At 53.3% G+C, this 16,814-nt stretch overlaps 1 protein-coding gene across 2 annotated transcripts in view; it reads right to left on the bottom strand.

The window, feature by feature from the left end:
• ANKRD11 (ankyrin repeat domain 11) overlaps positions 1-16,814 on the bottom strand; it is a 120,823-nt gene that overhangs the window by 3,633 nt on the left and 100,376 nt on the right. For both annotated transcript variants that reach the window (XM_039696463.1, XM_039696464.1), the window contains exons 5-9: positions 11,811-11,981; positions 10,550-10,753; positions 8,417-8,559; positions 7,589-7,736; positions 146-6,873 (exon numbers count right to left, since the gene is read on the bottom strand). In XM_039696463.1, the coding sequence (XP_039552397.1) occupies positions 146-6,873; positions 7,589-7,736; positions 8,417-8,559; positions 10,550-10,753; positions 11,811-11,981 (7,394 nt within the window). The remainder of the gene's footprint in view (positions 1-145; positions 6,874-7,588; positions 7,737-8,416; positions 8,560-10,549; positions 10,754-11,810; positions 11,982-16,814) is intronic.

Below are 16,814 nucleotides of genomic sequence, written 5' to 3'. Positions count from 1 at the left end.
GCACTCACCCAGGCTCAGGTTTGGTGTCATATTCCAAAGGCAGGTTGGGGCACATTGGCACTGCAAGGTGGTGACAGGGCATGGGGGACAACTTGGATGTGTGTGTAACAGTGAGTTCCTGAGGCTAAGGAGAGAGGTGACTCACCACTGGAATATGGAGCTTGCTCAGGGGTTTGCCATCCAACAGGTAGGAGCCTGTGTAGGTGACATACTCGGCGTAGCACTGCGGAGCTTGGGGAGTAATGTAGCACAGGATTTTCCGCTTCTCCTCAATCTTCTTCCTGATCTGGAGGTACTCGAAGTAGGGGTTGGACCTGTCGCTGTGGTAAGGTTCGATGTCGTCCAGTTTGATGGCATCGACGATAGCTGCCAGTGTCTGCTGGATCATCTCCCTCGTCTGCTGCGTGGACGTGTTGATCTGCTGCTGCAGCTGCTGGTTGGAGCGCTGGAAGCGGCGCTTCCGCGGGTGCTGAGCCTGGGAATCGTCCTCCTCCGTGATGCGGCCTTTGGCACGCGTGACGGGCGCAGAGACGGGAGGAAATTCCTTCTCGGACGCGGCGGCGTTCTGCTTGTTTTGGTTGGCGAGCATCTGAGCCCGGTTCCTGGTAATCCGCTGAGGAATCTCTTCTATTTTGGGTGGTTTGGGAGCTTCTGCTACTGGTTTTTGTACTGGTTCCACAATTTCTGCTTGAGCGCTGCTGGGAGGTGCGTCAGCCGGGGGTGGCGGGGCCTGGCTCCCACCACGGGCTGTGGCAGTGTCCTGTGCAATGCCAGCCTCGGAGCTGGCCACGGGCACAGGGCAGGGCTGGGAGCTGCCCTCTGCCACCCCGCCAGCCGACGACAGCTCCTCGTGCACGGCCTCCACCTCTTTGCTCTCCTGTGTGGGCTCGGACGGGGTCTGCTGGAACACCTGCGCTTCCGAGTCCTCCGCTGCCTTCTCCTCAGCTGTGTTCAGCGTTTCTGAGGTGGCTTCTTGCGCGGCCACCTCTGGTTTCTGCTCCTCTGCTGGTGGCTCTGTGTCCGTGGGCAGGGTGGCCGCTGCCTGGCTGGCCGGCGGCTCCTCGGGCTCACCGGACGCCATCACGGACGCGCCGGCTTTGATGATCCCAGCGCTCGCTTCTGGAGCTGCTGCTGGGCTTTCCTCCACCGCTTCCACCTCGGTCATCTCCGTCTCTGCAACGTCCTTAGGCTGCAGTGGCAGCTCTGGGAGCGAGAAGGGGCCAAGGTCCAATTCATCCTCGGTGTTGGTGAAGGGGTCTGGCCACGTCACCGCCTCCTCTGCATTTGCAGGTGCTGCGTTGTTGTTTTCCAAATAGTTGTTTTCTGGTGCAGCAACGACTTCGGCCTGAGGTTCTGCTGGCACACATGGAGGCTCTGGAGGGATCTCTGGTGCTTCTTCTGGAAGGGGCTTGCAGTTGTTGAAGAAGGTGTCTAACCTAGTAGGGGACATGTATGGAGCTTGCTCTTCAGCATTTGCAATTTCTGCTGGAACTGCTTCCTCAGCATCCTCCTTGACTTCCTCCAGCCTGGGTTCAGACACTGACAGAGGGTATGAGATGGGAGAAACAGGGTAGGAAGTCTCTGTGGGAATGAAGGCTACCGGCGCAGGATGAATTGGCTCTAAGGAACAGAGTGGAGGTTTAGGGGACTCGGAAAACCTCTGGGGAGATTTCATCAGAAGCTCCGAGCCCATGGACCAGGTGACAGAGTGCTCTGCGGGGTTGCCCATGAGGCTGGGAGGAATGGCGGTGTCTGGGTTTCGGGAAGGAGGGTTATCCCAGTCTATGTTGTTTTGTTCAGGCATTCCCGAACTAAAATGGTTTTCCTCGATGGGTGGTAGGTAGGTGGATTCTGGTGGCATGATGGAGGCAGTGGCTTGCTGCTCCTCTGTGGTATCCAAGGGCATGCCGATGTCGGGGGGAAGAGCACTTTCCACTGAAGGAGCCAGCAACTCATCCCTGTGCGAAGGGGAGGATTTTGCTTGTAAACCAGAAAAGACACTTTCAGGAGACTGGGCGACCCCGCTGACGGCTCCCGGTGCGCAGTGCAAAGCTTCCACTTTGGGTGAGGAAACTCCATAATCCGGGGAGTAATACCCAGGAGACAAACACTGGAACTTCTCAGCAGGAACAGAGGGAAGGGGAACTTTCTCCTCCATTAAATGCTGCACAGGAGAGTCATAATTTGATGTTGCTGGGACACTTTGCTGCCTGAAAAACTTATCTCCAACGCTGAATTCCTCTTCGGGAGCCCTCCTGATATCCACTGAGATGGAACGGTAGAGGTTTGAGGAGGGTATGGTGCGAGTCGGGGTCTGACTGGGATTCTCGGGGAGCCCGCTGGAAACGTTGCTGTATCTGTCAAAGAAGGAAGGAGAGCAGGCGTTCATGGACATGGTGGAGATGGGCAGCGAGTGCTGAGAGTCCGCACACTCGAACATCAGGTCCGTGTAGTCCTCGTTGCTGCACGATGGAGTCCTGGGAGTCTGCATCACCTCCTCGTAGCTCGGGCAGGACACGACGGATGCCGGGGTCGGGACGCCCGTGGGCCGGTTCTGATCTGGCCTGGGAGATGCTGGCAGGATCTCCTTCAGCTGAGGACCTGTGATCCAGTCCTTGGAGTCTGTCCCCACAGCAGGCTGTGCCTTGTTTTCTGGTGACAGAATAGGAGTCAGGGGACCCAACTCTTTGAGTTTCTTGTCCTTGAGCTGCGTGTCCAGTGTTAGTGGCTTCTTGGCTGGCAGATCCAGGCTCCTCTTGCGCACATCCTCTGAGCTTTTAAGTTTGTCCTTTAACTTGGGGTCTCCGGACCTGTGCCGCATTTTCTCCATTTGCTTCATTCTCTCCTTGTGCCTTTTGTGGCGTTCCTCGATCTCCAGGTCTTTCTGGCTCAGCATCCTCTCAAAGCTGGTCATCATCAAATCACCATCTCCCAGAAGTTTCTCCCTTGGCCTGGCATCCTTCTTGCCGCTGTCTTTGGAAAGGGTTATTTTTTCATTCCCATTGCTTATTTTTATGGACTCCGATTTGTCTTTGTCTTGATTCTCCTTAAGCTTCTCCTTCAGTTTGGTTTCGCCAAATTTGAGGTTGTCCTCCTTGGATTTATCTTTAAAGGTGGTAACTTGAGGCCCGTCCTTATCTTTGAGTGTTGACTTTGGCTCATCTTTGTGATGTTTAAAGAAGCCATCTGTGTGTTTGTCCCTATGCTTTTCCTTTTCCTCCTTCCATTTTTCCTTGTGTTTATCCCGCTTCTTTTTCTCTTTAGCTGTGCTGATGGTGCTGGAACCATAAGTCTTTTCTTTCTCCGCCTTCTTTGACAGCTCTCTTTCAGAATCATTTTTATCCTTCTTTTCAGAAAATAAGTAATCAATGCTCTTCTCCGGTTCCTCATCAGCGTCTGCCTTCATGTTGTAGGAAGAGCCAAAAGCCTCCCCATCCACAGAGAAATCCTTTTCATAATGAGTGGAATCCTTTCTGCTGCTGGAGTCCTTGAATTCTTCTGATTTTTCCTTTTTCTCTGTCTTTTCTTTCTTTGCTTTTTCCTTCTCATGGCTTTTCTTTGAGGAAGATGAGGAATGTCGGTGCCTCTCCTTCTCCTTGAGCTTGTCCTGAAGGCAGGGTAAAGGGAGAGAGTCCTTAAACTTTTCTTCAGCGGCGTCGGTCAGAGAGAGGTTAGAAGACTCAAAGAGGCTGGTGAGTCCTGGCTCCTGCCCTCTGTCTGTGAAGCTGTCAGAGGAGATCTCGCTGATTTTGTCATTGGAGTCATCCCTGTAGTCATTCAGAGCCTCCTCCTCCAGTTTCTCCAGCAGGCTCTTCTCTGACTCCCCTCCTTTTGAAGACTTCTTCTCTTTGGAATGCTCCTTGTCTGGCTTCTCCTTATGTTTGCTTTTCACCTTGTCGTCGCTGGTGTGTTTCTTCTCAACCTTTTCTGGGAGCTTTTGCTTGTTTTTCTTCTCCTGAGTGGAATCTATGGACATTCTTTCCTTCCTGTCCTTATACTTCTCACTGGAGTCTTTATCTTTCTTCTCTTTGTGCTTCTCAAAGGAACTCTTCTCCTTCTTCTCCTTCCCCCCTTCCGATGTTCCTTTGTCCTTTTTCTTCTCCTTGGACTCCTTGTCCTTCTGCTTCTCCGAGTGCTGCCGGTCAGACGAGTACTTGCGGTGCTTGTCGGGGTACAGCTCCTTCTCGGCCGCCGCGCCGTCGTCCTTGTCCTGCAGGCTGTCCAGGCGATGCACCTCGCTGCCGGCCGCGTCGCCCACCTTGAACCCGCTCAGGCTGTAATCGTCCCTCTCGTCCTCGCTCTCATCCGTGAAGATGTCGGCGATGCTGTACCAGCTCTTCTCCTTGCCTTTCTTCTCATCCTTCTTCTCGGAGAAGTCGTCTCTGTCTGTGGAAAAGTTTTTCTCTTTCTTCTCCTTCACCTGGTCGAAGGAACTCTTCCTCTCTTTGTCTTTGCTGTGAAGATCCTTGTATTTCTCCTTAGTTTCTTTTTTCTCTTTGAAACTCTTCTCTAGTTCTTTGTCCTTCAGGATTTTCTCTGGAGCAGCTTTTTCATTTTTCTCCTTGTCTCCTTCTTTGGATTTTTCCTTGTATTTTTCTGGCTTCACCTTTTCTTTTTTTTCTTTATCAGGAGCATCTTTCTTCTCCTTTTCCTTCCCAGAATGGTGCCTCTCCCAGCTCTCCAGGGTTTTGCCACTGAACTCAGGGTCAGACTTATCCTTGAAGAACGTTTCACAGCCATACTCCTTGAAGTCATCTCGATAGGGCTCCTCCTGCTTCGTCTTGGGATCTTTTCGCTCTTTAGAGCCGTCAGAGGAATCTTTTCTGTCTTTGTTGGTTTCACCTGTGTCTTTTTCTTTCCTTTCCTTGCCAGTCTCCACAGAATCCTTCCTTTTCTTATCCTTTTCAGGCAAATAACTGGGAGTAACTTTGTGCCTGTCTGTTTGGTCCTTTTTCTTCTCAGAGCTTTTCTCCACATAATCCCGCTCCTTTTTCTTTAAGAAAGTGTCCTTTTCATTCCTCTTCTCGTTGTATTCCTTCTTGTCTTTCATTTTATTTTCCTTTTTCTTGTCTTTAATTTCCTCTTTCACAGGTTCTATGATTAGCTTGGCCACGGTGTCATTTTTAATCTCCCTGAAATCCGTTATTGGAGAATCCCAGCTGTCCTCACCCTTGAAATCGAAGGATGAATCAGAGGACAAATCTGAAAACCACCTCTCCTGCTGATCGTCCGAAAGGCTGAACTTTGTGTCCTCGCTTTCGGCAAACTGAGTTTTGTTATTAAACTCATCAAACCCAGACTCGTCCCTGTAAAGCTTTTCTTTTTTGCATTTTTCCTTCTCTTCCTTGAAGGATTTTTCTTTCTCTAGTTTAGAAACCTTCTCCTCCTTCAGCTCATTCTTCTTCTCAGATTTGGACTGCTTGTCCTTTGACTTCTTCTTTCTCTCCTCCTTGTGTATTCTCGGCTTCTCCTCCTTGGGAGATTTCTCCTTGACAGGTTTCTCTTTTTCTGATTTACTCAATCCTTCTCTGAAGGATTTGCTCAGGTCTTTACTACCATCTTTGATTTTTCTTAATGATTTCTCCTCTTTTGAGGATTTTCCAGTCTCATCTTTAAACAACCACTCCTTCTCCTCAGCTTTACCTTTGGGGAGCTTTTCCTCCTTCTTACCATGTTCCCTATCGTGCTTTAACACTTTCAACTTGTTTTCAACTGGATTTTCTGTCTCTACTATCAAGCCTTTCTCAGGCTTTTGTTTAGAGTCCTCAAACTCAAAAGAAAATGTTTTGATTATTTTAATGTCTTGGCTGATGGGACACTGTCCCTTCTCCTTGTTTTTATGTTTGTGTTTTGTTTTATGCTTTTTAACAACCTTCCCCTCCTTGTCCAGCTTTGGAATTGCTCCATCCACATTGCTATGGAATGAATTCTTTTTCTCAGAAACAGTGTTGTGGGGGGTGTTTTTCTTTTTGTGCTCTGGTTTCTTCCTGACTGGCTTTAGTGACTCTAAGCTCGAGTCCTCGGACGAGTAGTCTGACTCGCTCGTCAGCCTCGTCCTGGTGGAGTCCGATAGGGAACTGACGTCTGACCAAGCTGGAGAAGAGATGGTTTTCCAATTGTCCGTCCTCCAGTGCTTGGAGTGCTGTTCTGTAAGACTGGGATTATGTTTCTGGGATGCTAAACTCCCATGTGAAGAGGTCGATGAGGCAGACAGAGAGTTAAACAAGGAGGATTCCTTTAGCACTAGCCTTGAGTCCTTTACACAGCTAGAGCTCTGTAGAGAGTCTCTATCATCCTCCTCACTCTCCACGTTTTCACTCTCTGATTCAGAGGAACAAAATTTGTCATTTTTTTTGCCAAACCGAACCTCTTTGCTTTTTGTCTCCTTCTTCCGCTTCTTTTTTACTTTGCTTTTCTCCTTGGGTGCCTTGGCGCTGGCGGGCTCCCGGATTTTGCTGCTGGGCAATATGGAGTGGGTGGAGAGGCGCAGCTTCTCCCCCGTGCCCACGGCCACGCTGGTCTCCTCCTCGTCCGAGCTGTCCGACAGGATGCGGTGGGCAGCTTTCTTTGGTGTAATTGTGTTATTTTTAGTATAAGTTTTCACTTCCATTTTGGGTATGGAAATGAAACTGTTTGCTTTAGTCTCTTTCCTGTAATCCTTTTTCAGCAAATGTTTGTCATCGACCGGTGGGACCCGGTCCTGCTCATCGTCCTCATCAAATTCATACTCATCCTTCACAGGGGTGATGGTTTTGGGGGGCTCCTGGGCCTTGGGCTTGTGCTTCAAACCCTTCTCAAACTCTGAGTCTGTGTTATTGCCATCAACGGAGCTGGAGGGAGCGAAGGAAGGGGCATCCTCCTCTTCTGAGGTCTCTGCAGAGAGAGAACAGTGTGTTAAGGACTGCCACGGGTTCTGGGGAGGGAACATCACTGGTCTCCTGCACACACCAACCCCTGCAAACAGCCCTGACGCCCTTTGGCCTCACCCAGCCTTTGCAAGGTGGCAGCCAACAGCTTGGGAGATCTTTTTGGAAGGAAGCTCCTCCAGCTCCAACCTGCAGGGGATATTCCTAAAAATAACATCCTGGGTGTATCATGAGAACTTTGGAACAAGGTTATGACTGCATACAGTGTAGGTCAAGGCTCTCCATAAGACTGAAAACTTTAACTTGCGCTAATTAAAACCTGCAGAGTGTCCCACAATGGTGGCACTGGAGGAAGAGGCTCTAGGAGGGACAGCCTGGAAGCAGAAACAGAAACATCAGTGCTGGGATAGCTGAACAACAGGAACACAGGGCTGGCATGCAAACCTCCTCCTCTCCACTGGAATTACCCACCTTCCAAAGTAAGATGGCCATTTACCTGCAACTGGCTTGCCATCCTACATCCCAACTGCACCAGGGAAGTAATTTCAATGCTGGCTTCCAGGGCAAACAGCCCCAAAGCTAAAGCTGGTGGTTATGTTGTCTGAATTTGGGTTACAGCTACAGGTGGGCTCCTGACCATGGCAGCACCTGACAAGAGTCCAACCTCCCTATCCTCCTAAGGTCTCTGTGTTAGCTGCAGGCCACAGAAAGGCCAGTCTCACCTGTGGAGCTCTCTTCACTGGAGGGGTACGTGGTCTTCCCCAGCAGCAGGTTCACCATGGTGGGAGAATTCGCTACTTTCAAAGGTGTCTCGCCCTTCCTGTTGCTTTGATGAGGATTCCCTCCATAATGCAACAACAATTTCACCACCTGGAAAGAGAAATTGAGGCTTGAAGATGCTCATGATGATTTGATTCCAAGGGGTTTTTTGCATGATTTTCATACATAGCTAAAATTTGGTGTCTTCAGAACGTGCCTTGTGGTACTAACATAAGACAGAAGTCCCAGCAACATTCCCAGAGAAGTGGTGGAATCACCATCCCTGAAAGTATTCAAAAAATGTTTAGAGACAGGGTTTAGTGGTGCACTGGCAGCAGCAGGTTAATGGTTTGGCTCAGTGACTGGGGAGGTCTTTTCCAACCTTAATGATCCTGTGATTCTAAGAACCAATCTGGGCAGGAAAGAAGGGGGAAGAACAAGGCACAAAATCATGCTCCTGTCCCAATTCCAGAAGAATGAACTCCCCCAGTGCAGGGGGATAACCACTCAACAGCTCTGAAACAGGGAAATTCATACAATCAGGGTATAATTTAGATTGGAAGGGACCTTCAAGCCCATCCCATGCCACCCCCTGCCATGGGCAGGGACACCTTCCACTACCCCAGGCTGCTCCAAACCCTGTCCAACCTGGTTTCAAACACCAACTCCTGCCCGCTCCACGAGAAATGAGACAAAACCACCCAGAATCTGTGTTTTCACAGAGAGCTGCTCCAAGCACAAATTCCCAGGAGAGTCACTTAGAGCAGGGCAGGGGATGGCAGCACCCTGACCTTGAAGTGGCCGTTGTTGGCCGCGTCGTGCAGGGGGGTGTCATCGTCCAGCCCCTTGGTGTTGACCTCGGCGCCCGCCGCCAGCAGCTGCTTGGCCACATCGTAGTAGCCCCGGTTGCAGGCCTCGTGCAGCGCCGTCCAGCCTGCAAGGACAGGGACACTCAGGACACGGCACCACCCTCACAGTGACACTGAGACACGGGGGAAGCCGGCAGGGTCAGTGTGGTCAGGGCTGTGCTGCCCTGATGTGTGTGCCCGGATCCCCGTGGCACAGCAGGAAGGAACGCGCAGCTCGGCCCTGCTGCTCCTGCCAGGCAGTAACAGCATCAGTGCCCCTTCTCCCTCTGGTCATAGCATGTGCTACAGTCAGAGCATCTGCCAGACCTGACACAGCCCCTGAAAATGGAAAGTTTTATACGGGAAATAAGGAGAATTGCTGATGTCATGTGAAAGGCAGGTCTTTTCCATTCCCCTTTATACCATCATGAAATGGTTTGGGTTGGAAGCAACCTCAAAGCTCATCCATTCCCCTCTCCCGCAGGGACTCCTTCCACTACCTCAGGTTGCTCCAATTCCCCTCCAATCTGGCCTTCAACACTTCCAGCAATGGGGCAGCCACAACTTCTCTGAGCAACCTACGCCAAGGCCTGACCACCCTCACAGGGAAAAATTTCTTCCTAATATCCCATCTAACCCTGCCCTATGTCAGCTTAAGGCCATTCCCTCTTGTTCTGCCACTCCATGGTCCTGTGAAATGTCCCTCTCCAGCCTTCTGTGAAGCTTTTTAGGCTTGGCTTTAGGTTCCAAACCCTCTGTCAGAGAAACCCAGACCAGGCCTGAGCTCAGAACTGCAGACAGGGCTCAGGCCAGCCCCCACACAGATTTTCTGTGTGCTCTCCAAACACAGGAACACTGGCCTGGGCTGGGGGGGAAACCAAACAGCAGTGTCTCCACAGCAATGGCAGCTCCAGCTCTCAAACGAATCTCTGAAGAGCACAGAACAAAATATTTTATCGTGTTCCAACAGACTATTTTTAAGCAGAGCCTGTTTTGAAGCTGCGCAGCGCGGCGGCTCCGGTGTTTTGCTGATAGCGCCGTGGGAGCGCGCTCCGTTACCTTCCCTCAGAGTCTTTGGAGGGGGCACCTGTGCCCGGAATTAATCACAACTGATACTTCAGTCTGGCACTGGGATTAATCACACGGGTGGAGGAACAGCCATATCTATTTATAGCCCCAAAATCATGCAAAGAGAACAGCAAAGAGCAAAGTCAAGCTCTTGGACGTGCTGGAGAAAGGCTGATCCAGCCCCACTGAATGGCACCTTCATCACCCCTTCACCAGCATCCCATGGCTGCCTTCTCCTGCAGGACTCAGGGCTGTTCCCATCTCATCCCACCACCCTAAGCAGGAGCCTGGCAGCACTGCTGAGGAGGAGGAGGAGGAGGAGGTGGCAATACTCCTGAGCTGAGGGTCAGGATGGTTAACAAATCCTCCAGCTTGGGAGTCTGGTGGGAGCCGAACCTTGCCCTTCACATTCCCTCCCCATCAGCAGCACCTCCACATTCAATCCTTAAGAACAACCCAAAAATTCACAGGTATCAGCCCCCCAACTCCAGATAGCTGACTTCCAAACCCACTCTCAGCAGTATTTCTCTGCACGTAATTCCTTCTATTTTAAGTAAAAATAGAGCTAATCCTGCCCACCTCCCTTTGCAAATCACCCTCCAGACTTCCAACACAGTACCCCCGTGGAAGAGCAGAAGTAAAGGGAGTGGCCTGGTCAGTTTTGGTGTGTGGAGCCACACCAGCTCCAGGGATTCTCTGGATCCTGCCCAGCCCAGCTTCACCACCTCAAGCAGACTGCACAGCCTGGGAATTCTGCTCCCAAACTCCAACAAGAAAACTGATGCTTTGGGGAATTTTTATGTGGTTTTTTTTGTTGTTGTTTGTTCTGTTTTTTAAGGGGCAAAAAGACTTTTTCCTCTTCAAAGAGCAAAACCACAATTTTTGGCAAATCCCCTTTCCAAAGCGCAGTCCCATGTTAGAAACAAACTACTTTTTCTGGTGGGAGATGTTCTTGGAGGTGGAACACGCAACCAGGTGGGGAGAAAGCTGGGATTCCTGGGCTGTTACCTGCAAAGTCCTTCACATTGACATCTGCACCCTCGATGATGAGCTCCTTGATGCGCCGGGCGTCCCCGCGGATGGCAGCGCGGTGCAGCCGAGTCTCTCCTCGCTCGTTTCTCTTATTTACTTTATCTTTGGTTTTGGAGGCAGAGTTGGGAGTTCCCTTCTGACAAACTGTAGACTGAGAGGGATGCTTTGGTGTTGTGTCGACTGCAGGGAGGAGAGAAACAACGTCAGGGACTGCCATTCCATGGAATTCCTAAGCCCTTAGAGGGAGCTCGTGCATCACGTTTGGTCTCGGCTCTTCCCAAAACATTCACCACAAGGCAGCAAGAGGCAGCCCAAGCTCTGGTGTGGATGTGAACAGAGCAGCCTGTGTGTCCCACGGAGATGGGAACTGCGGGCTGCCAGACCCACTGGAGAGCTGCAGTCCTGGCAAACACTGTGGGCAATCCCGTGATCTGGGAGCAGACAATGCAGCTCCTTACCCTCAAACCTCAGCTCCCGAGGGAAGTGGCCTTTTACCAAGCACATGTGAGGCCTGACGGCCTTGGGAGGAGACTGCATTTCCTGGGAGAACACTGGAATGCTCTGCAGCTTTTTTCCTTTTAGCTTTCCCAAATAACAGCAACATAAGCAGTGAGATTGGTGTTTTTTGGCTAAAAGCTGCAGTGTTGTGTGTAGGATGTGGATGTGAGCACATGGATAGCACTGAGCCTCCAAAACTGGGGGGGAACTTGTTTGCAACAGATAAAAATTACTAGAACACAAAATCTGTGGTAAACACATTCCAGCTACTCCACACCTCAAGCTACAGCTGTGGTTACACATCTTATCCCCTTCCAAGAGAAGAAACACAAAAAAGCTACAGAGGATGATATTTTGTCTTCATTCACAATCCTCCTTTACTGAGAGGCCTGTGGGAAACACAGAGCTGAGGTGGAGGATGCTCCCATGGAGCCAAAGCCCCAGCTGAGCAGCCAGGGCGGGCTGGGTGGTGGCCTGGACTGGACCTGAGGGACACTGGAAAAAGGAAGGGCAGCCAGAGCCAAGTGCAGAACCCAGTGACACCACACCTGGAGTCACCTGCAGAGCCCTGTGGGAGAGTGAGACCCCACAGAGCAGCAAACCAGCCCCCTGCACCATGCCAAGGGTGGCAGCTCAGTCCTGGTGACCCCGGGAACCGGGAATTCCAGACATTTGGGACCCCCTGGCTGCAGCCCCCACCTGCCTGCCCACCCTTCAGAAGCAGCTCCCGCAGTCTCACCTGGGCTGTTTGCAGACTCTTCTGCTGTCATCTGCATGAGGAGAGCGACCTGCTGGCGCTCGGAGAGCGGGTACCCTGCCCGGATCCCCGAGAGGCCCATGCCGAAGAGCAGCCCAGGCTTCCTGGTGGCGGGCTCCTTTTTAATCCTCTTCCGCTCGGGACCCTGCTTCTCTGTGGGACAAGGACACAGGGACACAGGCCGTGAATGCCAGCGGAGCCCAAAGCCGTGCTGCTGTCTGAGCGTGGGACTGACAGATCCGAAAAGCTTGTGCTGAGGGAGGGATCCCTGTGGATGATCCCTGATGGATCCCTGTGCTGAGGGATGGATCCCAGTGCTGAGGGAGGGATCCTTGTGCTGAGGGAGGGATCCCTGTGGATGATCCCTGAGGGATCCCTGTGCTGAGGGAGGGATCCCTGTGCTGAGGGATGGATCCCTGTGGATGATCCCTGATGGATCCCTGTGCTGAGGGATGGATCCCAGTGCTGAGGGAGGGATCCTTGTGCTGAGGGAGGGATCCCTGTGCTTGATCCCTGAGGGATCCCTGTGCTGAGGGATGGATCCCTGTGGATGATCCCTGATGGATCCCTGTGCTGAGGGATGGATCCCAGTGCGGAGGGATGGATCCTTGTGCTGAGGGAGGGATCCTTGTGCTGAGGGAGGGATCCCTGTGCTGAGGAAGGGATCCCTGTGGATGATCCCTGATGGATCCCTGTGCTGAGGGGTGGGTCCCTGTGGATGATCCCTGATGGATCCCTGCAGTGGGAGCCCTGGCACCTGGAGCAGCCCCCCAGGCTCACAGCAGAGAAGGTGCAGCCAGGACATGCCCCAGCAGCCTCCTGCTCCTCCAGCAGCCTCCCATTCTCCTCCAGCACCAAAGAGCAGCAGAGGAAAGAGGGAACAGACCCTCTGAGGGGCCACAGCCAGTGCTGCACCTGCCATCCTGCTTTAGGAGCCTCCATCCCATGCCAGGGCACCTGGAGGAGCCCACTCAGACTGACACCACCACAGCATGGACCCAGCTGGAGACACTGAACAGCATCAGCAAGGAGAGCTGAAAGATACAGGCTGGCAGCTCAGAAATGTGGCCATCACACCCATCACTGTCATCATCATCATCACAGCTAGGAGGCTGCAGCCAAACAGGTGTGGGCAGCAGCAGGCTGGTCCTCTCCTCACAAAGTGGCTGCTCCCACCTGGCCCAGAGCACCCACCTGCCCTCAGGTCTTCTGCAACCCTCTAAAAAAATCCCAAACAAACACGAGGGGAGGGGAGGAAGAAACCCCAGAAGTGCCTGGCTTGTCATCCCAAATCCAGCCTGATACTTGTCTCCTAAATCATCCAGCTGCAAAGGCAGCTCCTAGTGAGAGACCAAGAGCAACCACCCCCAAACCACAGTCATACAACCATCGAATGGTTGGGTGGGAAGGAATCTTGAACCTCATCCAGTCCCACCTCCATGGCAGGGACACCTTCCACTGGTCCAGGGCGCTCCAAGCCCTGTCCAACCTGGCCTTGGACACTTCCAGGAATGAGGCAGCCACAGCTTCTCTGGGCACCCTGAAGGTGCCTCAGTAGCTTCACCTTAATAAAAACCAACAGTGCTGCAGCCTCTCCCCCAGCTCTGCTCAGCCCCCTGTGGGTCACGGGCACGCGGCCAGCGGAGTGCTGAGTGCTGCAGGGAGCCTCTGGTGCCTCCACACAAAGTCCAGCTGGAACCACCAATGGACAGGGTCACACACGGCCACCAGACTGTGCTCCACAGCACAGGTTTCTTCCTTGGCCCACCAAGCGCAGCCGAGGAAAGGTCTCAGGCAGAGGAGGGCAGCAGCGGGTGGGGATGTTCTGCTCCTGCTGACAGCAGCTCTGTGGCTGAGGCACAGCCAGCTCCAGAAACCCTTCCTGGGCACAGTGCACGGAGCTGCCAGCCTCTGCTGCCCAGGGCCCACCTGGAGCAATGATTTCCACCCACCCCTGCTCCTGGGATGCTGTACATTTCAGAAACAGCGATTCTTCCAGGGAATCTCTCAAGCAGAGAGCTCAGCCACTCCTCTTCAAAGCCCTCTGCTCATTGCCCAGAGAAGCTGTGTCTGCCCCTGGATGCCTGGAAGTGTCCAAGGCCAGGTTGGACAGGGCTTGGAGCCTGCAGAAGGTGTCCCTGCCCATGGCAGGAGTGGGATGAGATCAGTCTTAAGGTCCTTCCCAACCCAAACCATTTCATAATTCTATGAAATGCAAGCCCTGGAAACATGTCTGCATTGAAGGCGAATCCCAGTCTACTCTGAAACCACATTTTGGTCATCCTGGCAGCTGTAACAGAGCTGGAAGATGAAATCAGATCCTAGGACAGTTTTTTAATGGCTTAAAATAAAATTAAATCCAGTGTGCTTACGGGAAGACAACTTTGCCGGGGTGGCTCCAGGAGCCACGCTGCTGCCCTGTGTGTCCTGCCAGGGGACACAGGGACACCTGATCCATGTGTGCAGCACCTCCCTGCTCCCTGAGACTCTCCAAGCTGCTTAAACCCTGCTCAGGCAGGCGTGGCTTCCCCCAGCCTTGGTCACATCCAGCCATGCCCCAAAGCCAGGCACGAAGACGCTTGAGGGGTCACATCTTGGCTGGTGCCACCAAGCAGAGTCCCTGAAGCACGTGATGCCCAGGGCTGCTCCGCACGTATGGAGCCACAATTAGAATGGGAACATTTTCATTAATATCCCTTGGCTGCTGCAGGTTGTCAGCACGAGCCTGGGATTTGCAAAAATTGATTATCAAGTTCAACCGAAACCCCCCTAAACTCCTATTCATTCTGCAGTTGCAGAAATTTCCTCCTCCACAGAACATTTAACATTACAAAGCATGTGATCAACAAGATAAAAATAAATTGGAAAGCGGCTGCCGTGCTCTCGCTCGCTGTGGGGAGGTAGCCGAGGACTCGGGCTCGTGCCTCCTGGTGGGAAGGGCTCAAGGCCAGCTGGATGGCACCTGGAGAACCTGGTGTGACACCCTCTCCTAAAGGCCCAGTGGGAGATGTACCTGCCCGTGGCAGGGCGGGGAGATGAGCTTTAAGCTCCCTTCCAACCCAAACCATTCCATGATTCTGTGATTCTGTGGCTCCAGTGCTGGCACCCCAGCGTGGGCAGCGTGACAGCCCCTGGCTCCCTGCGTGGCACAATCCTCAGGCAATGTGGAGGGACCACATAAGCAAGATCCTTACTTGGGTCCGAGATGTAAGCAGGGGATGGAGACAGAGCTGCTCCCATCATCCACTTTCCATCCTGAGCCCCGGCAGGGTGAGGGCCCTGCCTGGCACTGGGCTGGCTCTCCTGGCCCTGCCTGGTGCCAGGCTCACAGAGCTGCACGTGTGTTATTTCAGCCCAGAGGATTTTACTCAGAATCAGATTTGCAGCAGATTTAAAGGTGTCCCTGCACAGAGATCTCAGCTGGCTGGCTCCTGCAGCCTGCTCCTGTGCCTCCAAATAACTGCTCCTCTGGAACACCTTGCAGCAACACAGAGTGACTGGAGAGAAACTCTGCCAGTGTCACCCACCTCGGCTGACAGAAAAAAAAGCTTATTTGACACTAAAAGCCCTTGAGCAAGCACAAAGCCCAGCGACACGGGGGTGTGCAGGCAGGCAGCCCTCAGTGCCGGCAGCGGCTGGACCGTGCACACAGATCCCAGCGGGAGGAAGACCATGGCAGCCCACGGATGCTCCATGAACCACACCTCCATGCAGCTATTTTTAAAGCAGCTTGTTTGCTGCTTGCTTCAGCCCTTCTGCAAGCCTCCTGAGCATCAGGGCTGGTTTAATTCGGGGATCCTGCTCGGCTCTTCCCTCGCGCTGACGCCAGCAGGAACCGCGTGCGCAGGCTTAAAGGGGAAAGCAGGAGTGGAGCCGGGAGCTGCTCCTGCCTTTCACCACACCGAGCCCGCGAGGCTGCAAAAGCTGAGCAGGAGCAGACTCCCAGGACAAAGGGGTTTCAGCATCAGTTTGAGGGTGATTCTTGTGCCCACATGAGAATCTGGGCAGTGCTGCAATGGGGAGCACAAATCCAGGGCTGCTGGAAGCGCCTCGGCAGCTCCATAGAGATCCCAGGGCAGATTGAGAGGGATTCAGAGCTGCTGGGCTGGCTCTGCGTGCAGACACAGGCTGAACCCCAGCTGAAACAGAGAGGGGCAGGAGGAGAGCAGGGCGGTGATGGAAAACCTCTCCGAGGTTTCCCCAAGGCGCGGTGCGACGCTGGCAGGTCGTGGGGACGCCGGAGCCGCGCGGCTCCTCGCTCCCCACGCACGCACGCAGCACACCCTGTAATGCAGAAAGCATCTGCTCCCACTGCTCGGCATGACAACACACGCACGGGAGGTGGAACCCTGAGGAAAAATACCAGCTCCACAGCAGCTCCACAGCAGCAGCTCGTGCCGAGTGCCGCCCCACCGGCCAGAGGGGCTTTGCAGGCGCTGCCGAGCCCAGCGAGCAGCACCAGAGATCAATAGGAATAAATTAGAGCAGCACAGACAGCAACAGAGACTGCACTGCACCCCCGGGAGAGCAGGCTGCGCTCCCCCCAGCCCGGCCCAGCCTGCGTAGGAGTGACTCATTCCTGCTGCAGAACTTGCAGGGCACTGAACGTTTTGGAGCATGCTGGCTCAAAGCAGGGCAGAGCAGGTCCGGCCCTGGGGATGCACTCCCAGGCTCACAGGGCACCTGCAATGTGGGCCCGTGGCTCAGGGGTGAAAGGATGACAGCAGCACAGCCCCACCACACGCCAAGGCTCTGGGGAGCTCCAGAACTGAAGGACAAGCAGGCTGAGGGAAGGCTGGAGGTGGCAGAAGCAGCATGGAATGGGAAGCAACACCATGGCACAGGTGGACAAAAAGAGAGGGCAGCAGGACAGGCCAGAGCACGTGGTGGTGAAGAGCTCAGAGACGAGGGTGAGCAGGACACCCCTGGAATGCAGAGGAACATGGCCTGGGCTGTGGGGACACCCTGGCACCAGGAAATCACAGG

Source organism: Passer montanus, unplaced genomic scaffold (assembly GCF_014805655.1).
Source record: "Passer montanus isolate IOZ18808 unplaced genomic scaffold, ASM1480565v1 scaffold98, whole genome shotgun sequence".
Taxonomy (NCBI): domain Eukaryota; kingdom Metazoa; phylum Chordata; class Aves; order Passeriformes; family Passeridae; genus Passer; species Passer montanus.
This window is presented reverse-complemented; position numbering and strand designations above follow the sequence as displayed.